The sequence below is a fragment of the Apteryx rowi genome, unplaced genomic scaffold (genome assembly GCF_003343035.1).
Source record: "Apteryx rowi isolate R43461 unplaced genomic scaffold, aptRow1 scaffold_480, whole genome shotgun sequence".
Classification (NCBI taxonomy): Eukaryota; Metazoa; Chordata; class Aves; order Apterygiformes; family Apterygidae; genus Apteryx; species Apteryx rowi.
This window is the reverse complement of record NW_020450739.1, coordinates 110,952-119,434: the sequence shown is the minus strand read 5'-3', so window position 1 is coordinate 119,434 and position 8,483 is coordinate 110,952. Positions and strand designations below refer to the sequence as shown.

The 8,483-nt window shown below is 42.3% G+C and overlaps 1 protein-coding gene across 29 annotated transcripts in view; it reads left to right on the top strand.

Annotated features, from left to right (window-relative positions):
• The window catches only part of THAP4 (THAP domain containing 4), a 48,616-nt gene that overhangs the window by 364 nt on the left and 39,769 nt on the right, over window positions 1–8,483 (top strand). For 28 of the 29 annotated variants that reach the window (XR_003255620.1, XR_003255618.1, XR_003255619.1 and 25 more), the window contains exon 2: window positions 1,914–3,070. Coding sequence is in view for 26 of the 29 variants with exons in the window: in XM_026078512.1 (XP_025934297.1) it covers window positions 1,914–3,070 (1,157 nt within the window). In the remaining 3 variants the exon portion in view is untranslated. Of the gene's footprint in view, window positions 1–93; window positions 165–1,913; window positions 3,071–8,483 lie in introns of those variants that run through there. The other variant, XM_026078510.1, reaches the window with a different exon arrangement.

The window sequence follows — 8,483 nt, the reverse complement described above, 5'->3', positions numbered from 1 at the left end:
CAGGTGCCGGCTGTGAGGGGCCGGCGCCTGTCCGGGCCGCGGGCCTGCCCGCGCTGCGCGCCCCGGCCCCTGGCTGCGGGTTGCTGGATTCCTTTGTCAAACGCACGGATGGGCCCCGTGACGCTGCCCGGGCCGGGTGAGACCTCGGAGATGTTCCCTGGCAGGTGCCCTTGCCTAACCAGTCTTTTGTTTCACCAGGCTCTTTCCCCGAGGAGAAGACCGTCGCTTAGCCTCGTGCCTTCAGCTGGTTGCGAGGTCGCACGAATGCGCTGCGTTTCCTTGCGGCTTTTGCTGAGCGCTTTGGCCCTCCTTGAACCTTTACGCGTGTATTCTTGCCCTCTCCTCGGTAGTTTCCAAAGAGATGTAGCGACTTGCGTGGTCGTGCTGTATTCTTATGAGACAGTGAGCTGCAGCAGGGAAGTTGGTGAGATGACATTTGTCTTTCACGTAAACATAAAAAGTTATTGGTCTGCTCTTTGAGCTAGCATTTTCAATTTTGAGCTTGTGAGATGGCTAATGTTTCCCTGCTTTAGTTACGTGTGCTGGTTTTCCTCTGGGCTATAAGCAGATTTAGGAGAAACTGTAAAGGGTAAATGATGATGATTTTTTTTCCTATTTTTTTTCCCTTCTCCCTCAAAACTTAAGAAGGAGATACTGCTGTCATTTTGCATTTAGAAACCAAAGAGCCCCTTGCGTATGATGCTTGTTTATAGTGTGCTTGTTGAGGGAAGGGCACCTGCGCCTGAAAGAGAGAATGGGATAAATTTCACTTATGTTAAATGCCCCTGCTGTATTTCTCCTCTTCTGTCAGCAATTCTGTGAAGCTCTTTTTGTACATCTCTTAATCTGTAAACAATAGAAAGTTGTCCTTTGTTTTTTTGCAGTGTCAGTAATAGCCTTTAGGTTTCTTCTCCAATCTCTTGCAAATTTTGGAACTTATTTTGCACTCTCGTGACAATGCAGAGTTTCCCCTGTGCTTATTGTTGCCATTTAGAAATATGCTGTGCAACTTAGGTGCAAATAAGAGAATCTTCTGGTGTGGTCATGTTTGCTTTGGACCCTGGCAGCACAAGTGGGTGATGTGGGACTCAGGCTATGATTGCGTGTTTGTTTTTTCTCCTGGCAGGTCCCTATATTTGTCTGTACTCCTTCCTTTTTCTGTTTATAAGAAAGACTCATGGCCTTGTCAGTTATGCCAGTGTAGGTGATTCCCAAGGTGATTTGGCCAACCAAGTTCATTTTGAAAGGGCACCGTGTTCAACGGTGTTTTCAACCGTGTTTTTCCTCTGTTGGAATATTTCCAACGTGCAATATGGAAAGCCACTGAGCACCTCTAAAAAGTGATTGTGTTATGTTTCTGCCTATGTTTCTTTTTATCAAGTGGTGGTGCCAGCAGTTCAAAACAAGTGACCATGTCAACACTATTAAACACGATGCATGGAAACACTGCTTGTTGGCCCTGAAGCTTCTGTTCAGGAATTTTTACATCTTATTAAATATTCCTATAATGACCAGTATAAAAATCAACAGGGTTTTGAAGATAGTGGGTGGTCAATGCATTGGGCAAGTTGGGATGTTTCAGTTTTCATCATGCATCTTTGTCCTTCCTAGTTCACAGACAACCTACTATGTTCTTTATAGTATAAATAAGCAGAAGAATTATCGGTTGTTTGTTAATGAATAAGGGAAACAAAGCTTACTGGTTCTGCCCTCTTTGCAAGATTGTGTTCTTAGAGAAGAAATGGATATTGAATGTTTCAGCGAAATAATCCCCAAACAGGCGTAACCTGTTAAAATATGGCTTTCAAGAGAATTTGCATTTCCTAAACTTACAAGTAAGTGGCACAAACCATTTTGATTCCAGAAACGCCACTTATCTTTTCAGGGTTTTTTTTTTTCTGTTTGTTTTTCAGATTCCCTCTGAAGGACTCAAAACGTCTGATTCAGTGGTTAAAAGCTGTTCAGAGAGACAACTGGACTCCCACCAAGTATTCATTTCTCTGCAGTGAGCATTTCACCAAAGATAGTTTTTCTAAACGGCTGGAAGACCAGCATCGATTACTTAAGCCCACTGCTGTCCCTACCATCTTCCAGYTTGCAGAGAAAAAAGACGACAACCTGGATTATGTCAGAAGCAGAAGAAAAATAGCAAGCCAGGTACCGCTGCAGGATGGAGACCAATCAAGGGAAGGAGGCTGTGAGGTAGTTCAGAGAACCTCATCTTCTGACCAGGACTTTATGGTAATGCAAGGGACTAAAGAGATGGAGGAGGCGACTTTGCAAGCTGAAATTGGGTCAACAGCTGAGAAGGAAGAGAGTATCTACAGCCAGCTGGAAGGCCCTCGGAGAAGGACATTAGGGGATAATTTAATTGCAAAGTCAGGTCCTCAGAAAAAGCCTGAGAGATCTTCTGTAGAGGATTGTCCTAAAACCACCCGGACAGGGAGTTGGATGGCAGACAGAAGTGGCATATCAGTTGATGACTTCACGCCTCCTGCATCTGGTGCTTGCAAGTTCATTGGCTCCCTCCACTCTTACAGCTTTTCCTCTAAGCATACCAGAGAGAGGCCATCTTTCCCAAAAGAGCAACTAGAAAGGAAAAGGCCAAAGAGAGATGTAGAACCAAGCTGCAGCAGCAATATCATGGGACATGATAAGACCTTAGCAGAAGGCTCGCCTACTTCATCTCTAACTGCAACACCTCAGAAACCTTCCCAGAGTTTGTCAGCATCCCCAGCAGACCTAACCCCTCAGCCTGCCACTGAGGCTGTGGTTGGGCAGAAGGGTGACACAGATGCCAACCCCATGTCAATCAATGAGGTCATCATGTCAGCCTCGGGAGCTTGCAAACTCATCGACTCACTCCACTCATACTGTTTCTCCTCCAGGCAAAGCAAAAGTCAGGTGTGCTGCTTGCGTGAACAGGTAGAAAAGAAGAATGGAGAGTTGAAACTTTTGAGGCAGAGGATCAGTCGCTCTGATAGTCAAGTCAGGAAGCTGAAAGAGAAGCTAGATGAACTGAAGAGGATCAGTTTCCCTTTCTTGAACAGTCTGCTATCACAGGACTGTGGTCAGTATCTCCGGTATCTTTGTATTGAGGCAGAATTCAGCATTTTGTTAAAAATAAGAGGCTGTTTAAGTTAGAGGTAATAAGGATGTGATGGGTATGTTTTTTGAGGAAGTAGTAGCAGGTGCAGGTGAAAGAATTAGGTTTTGGGGCACACCTGCCACTTCTCATATCCCAAAAGCCTATTCATTTTTTTTTCCCAGCACTATCAGCTGTCCATTAAAAGATACTGCTTCTCTCTCCAAACTCTGCCTCCTCTGAGTCAAAGATAACATGCATCATTTTCATAAGGTTTCTATAGGCAGCTCTTGATGTGGAACAGGAAGTCAGGTCATGATGTTAAGGACAAGTCTTCTGATGAAATTTTACTTTTCCTTCCCTAATTATTTTAACTTGTTCATTTGTGACTTGATGGCACCTGTTATAATTTGACTTTCTTTGGAGAATGTCTGTGAAATTTGCCAATGTATTACTTTCTGTTCACGACAGCTCATTTTCTGGGAAACCCATCATAGTCTTCCTTATTGATGTAAGAAGTATTTCTGATCTTACGTTTCCTCTATTGCAGTCGGTACTTGGGATATGTAAAAGCTAAGTGAGGTAATAGGAGTAAAATATGACAATGCTGTAATAGGCATTGAGGATATTTTTCTTGGCCAAAATACTGCATTCAGTTTGATCATTTCCTCCCCAGGAAGGTGGAAGAAGTCAGGAAATGGATAATAAACTGAGAAAAGATGGGGCATGACTTCTCTCTCAGTGGAAAAAATTGAGACCCTCTAAAGCAGAGGGGAACTCAGTGAGGGACAAGATAGTGTAGAAGCTATTGTTATGGAGAAGTTGAACCTTAACCCTTTCAGTTACAAGAAATAGTCACTTAATATACTTGAATAGCAGCTGATAAAACTTTTACACACTGACTCTAGTCACAGGATGACATTCTGGGGAAGAATTTAGTAGGATTCAAAATGGACTTGATGTTTGTATGGCAACTGAGAAAATCTAGGGTTATCTTATGATGGGTACATGGTACAGGAGTTTCTTAAAGTATAAGCAACCTGTGGATGGCAAGGTATGTGGAAAACTCCTCATGGTGTCGGTCGTAGTAATTTTTTCCTCAGTGTCCATTATGATTTTTCTTTCTTTTTTTTTTTTTTTTTTTCTATATCCATGTAGTATTAGCCACTGCCAGAAACATGTTTCTGACACAGGCAGACACATTCTCTAAAGTACTGTAACACATCTACTTTCTTGCTCAAGTGCAAGAAAAGAAACCCTGTCAAAAGTTCTTGAAGCTTGATACCCAACAACACTTTTTCCATGTGTTTTAATGTTCCTATGTCTTTCGTGTGGGAAAACTTGCACTTTGATTTGGGTAGAGGGGATAAGATTTTATTTTATTTATTTTATTCCCATGTGGCATTGACATAGTCTTCTTACATATACCTTCTGGTCTGTATTTCAATACTGTTTTGGTGTCAAGAAAATAACTAGAAACAATTTTAGATTTCCATAATTAGCATATATATACATATATGTGTGTGTGTGTGTTTAGCTTTGTTGGAATACCTACAATGAAATACTGGCCACAAAAAGAATGTGCTGAAGGGTGTTTTTCTTTATTCAAGTAGGCATGATGTTTTTTTTTTTTTTCTTCCTTAGAAGGTGTATGTTCTTATACCTACATGTATGAGAACATAAGAATTATATAGTAAGAGTATGTTCTGTAACAACATAAGGATTACATATTCTACTTTCTAAGGTCAAAAATCAATTAATTTTAATTAACATATTACCTCTCCTGTTGTCTTTTATCGGCAAAACTGGAGACCAATATGTAGAAATTCATCGATTCAGTGATTATAACTTGGTACAATGGGAAAATTCATGTGGATAAAGATCTTCTAGCTGGTGATATTTTTAAAGAGCTTGTTAGTGGCTGGCTTTTTTTTCTTTATTTAATCTTGGTGCTCTTTTGCCTTATACTGTTATTTTGTGCTCATAATCATAGTTTATGGCAGTCAAAATATCTGCTTAACTGCAGCTGACAGCTGCTGGGCAGAGTCTGTTTCATGTGTAGAGGCTAACTTTTACTGTGATACAGAACTGAACTGGAGAGGGCTTTTGGGCTTTCCAAAATTTCATACAGGTAACATGTATTAGCTTAATAATTACAATAGCTGTCTGTATTAGTACTTACATTTCAGTTGTCTTAAAGCACATGATGACTAGATGATGTGATGTTATTAGCTGTGAACCTGAGATTGCATTTGTTCTAAAGTTAATGCCTTGGGGAAGGAGAGCGTAAGTAAAATAACTAAGTGGACTGACTTTGCAGGTTGTTACTTGTTTATATCCTGGTTCCAGTATGCTGCTGACTGACCTGACCTTTCTGTTGCTTGGCATTCAGCCACTTCCACAAAAACATAAGCAGACAGATGAGCCTTAGGCCCATCTGCACCACCAGGCTTCAGTATGAAGCCTTCTTACTGTGCACATTGCTAGTTATTCCTGTATGGATTGCATGCTGGGCTTATCAGGTAGTTCACAGAATCTGGCCCGTGGATTTGTATAGCGCACACTGAATTTTGAAGGCTTTCTAACTTTCTCATGAATGCTCAGATGACTTATATCCCTCAAGCCACAGATAGGCAAATACGAGATTGGACGGCCTCGTCATTTGTCTGGAAAGCAGACGAATGGGATGCCCTTGTGTGCAGCAGAACAGTTATTCCCTGAGGGTAACCCCAAAGCTTATCCTGCAATCTGCCGTAGGGTCCTTTGATTTCTCTTACGTGGCTCTAAGCTGGCATCTGTTAAGTGGCTCTTCAGAAGCAACATTTTGGTAACCTCTGTGCTAAAATCGTTCTCGGCTGAAATTTTGCTCCAGTTAAGGCAAGTAAATTTCTGTTGGCTACATCCAAACTCCAGCTGGTTGGTAAGAGCAGACTTCTGCAAACTGCTGTACAGGCAGGCCCTGCCAGCCACGCTTGAGAATGGGTGACTCAGTCTGCGTGAGTTTGGCCCACAAAGTACTCAATCTGGCACTGTGCCCTAAAGCTGTGTTTCCCAGCCTTTCTTAACAGAGGGATCAGCTAACTGATTTTAGGAATATCCCTGGGCTGTTTTCTGCGCAGCTGCCACAGTGACTTTTCCCATGCCGAACTTCCAATTTGCCTGTTTGGCTAGGAAACCGTTTCTGCTTGTTTCAAGGGTCACCTTTGATGCCCATAGACCAAAGGTGGAGAAATACTTCAACAGTGTGGTTGGGCACGAAGTACAAGGCAGGACAAGATTAAGTGCATCTTCCCAAAAACAGAAGGGTACCTAGGTAGAAATTACAGGAGTGAGAGCCAGCAAAGAAATAAGGAACCAACAGCCTGGAGAAGGGAAGCGGAAAAGGGGATGCTCCACAAGGGAGTCGGAGGTTATTCTGAACAGTGCTCTCCTGCCCTGCACAGCTGCTGCCTAACTGTCTTSTTCTGCTTGGAGGTTCCTCAGCATCGTATTCCCCCCCGTACTATAACTGAAAAGAAATGATGCTCTTTTTCCACGACTGCATCGCTGTAATGCCCTCAATTTTGTTTTACTTTTTTTAAACTACGACTCCCAGCAGGCACTAGGATGACTTTCTTACCTAATCATGAGATCACTTCCTTTATAGCCATCTTCGCAGTCAAGTGCAAAACATTTTCTGGGCAGCAAAGGTGCTTAGAGAGCTAGACTGAGCAATATAAAAATAACTGCAAACTATGGCCAGCAGTGCAGCAAACGCAGGTATGATTCAATGTGGCTAAAATGTATGTATTTATCAGAGAGGTAAAGCTGTTAAAATTTGGTGGTTTGTGCCTCTGTGGAGCCCTTTCCAAACTCCATGTTTGCTTTCATGAAGGTCATATTAAAGGCAGTAGAGTTTGAAAAACAGATTCACTTGGAAAATTATTAGAATTTTGCTAAGAATCCATAGAGAATGTTATTTCCTTCCAACTTAATTTGTTTTTCATTATTTGTACAGAATCTTGTAGAAGTCTGGTTGTGTTTAATACTTTTTACAGCTGAATGAAAGCGCAGTTAGGTAACTTAAGGGACTGGCAGAAGGAATCAAACATGAAACATCTGGTTTTGTGCAGGGACAGAGTCTTGATGCCTCTTCGGTGATCTGTGGGATCTGAGGTAGTGTTTTTCATCAGGATGCTAACAGGCTTTTGTTTGTATTATAGAAAACAAGTAGCACAGTTATGTTTCTCGTAGATAGTGCAAAGAGTCGTGGGGTTGCATGAGGGTGCAGAATGCTATACTCTCCTCTGTCATGGTGGGACTTAAACATTGACAGGTCCCTATCAAGTTTAGCCTCAAAACTGAAATGTTTGTGGTGGATGTAGTGGTCGTCTCAGTTGCAAAGATGGACTGTCAAAAAAAATGCCTCGTCCCGGGCAGGCATGGTTAACTTGGCAGTTGGACTTAAAGGAGCTGGGGAGACATCTGTCTAGGGGAACCAGGAGATTCTCTTTTGCTGAAGTAGCTCCCACGCAGGCAGTCTGTTCAGAAAATAATGGCCATGTTTCCAAAGTGGAATAACTGTTTTGAATAAAATTGCATTCATACTGGGATGGCAGGTGCAGACTGCACTTTTTCTGTGCCATCTACCTGGTGAAATGGACTGGAACAGCTAGGTCAGAAGGCAGGTCAGTAGAATAAGCAGGTGTTACAAACAACACGGGAGATGATAAGATAAGAGTGAGACTAAAGCGTCAGTGCATGGGTACATAGGCTAGGAGTGGGGATGAATCTGTGAGAAAAGTCGTTAGGAGGGAGACTAGGTGGGACTTCACAGCACCCGTTGCCTGAACACATGCTGCTCTGCAGTAAATGCACTCGTCGTTGGATCAACAGGTGTGCAGGCGCTGACCTAACACACAGCAAACTCTCCTCCTGGCTTGCTGCAGCTAATCTGATTGTTTTTAGAAATTCCTGCCCTGCTGAGTGGCTTGGACACACCACTTCACTTTTCAGTCTCCCCATCTATTTAAGTGCTGTGAGATCAAGTAATGAAAACTATTAGCTGCGTTGCTGTCTTTTCGAACATCAGCAACTAAATCTCAACAGTATTGTCCTGCTTCCCCTATTTAAGCTGCCTAAGTTTTTAGGTTCACTCTTTCATGGAAGCACAGGATTTAGGATTTATGATTTGCACATGATTTACAGTCCAGCTACTGCCAGACTGTAGTTGTCAGTTCAATCAGTTCATTCTAGGAAATCACTGTTTGGGACCTGGTAGATAAAGGAGATGACCCTTTCATTATCCCCTTGGAAAGCAAGGATGTTGAAGAGGGGAAAAAGGACTGTTGCTTTTTTGTTCCTTATGTATCTTTCTTTCAGTGGAATGATGTTCTAGTTTCTTCTAGGATCGTTCCCC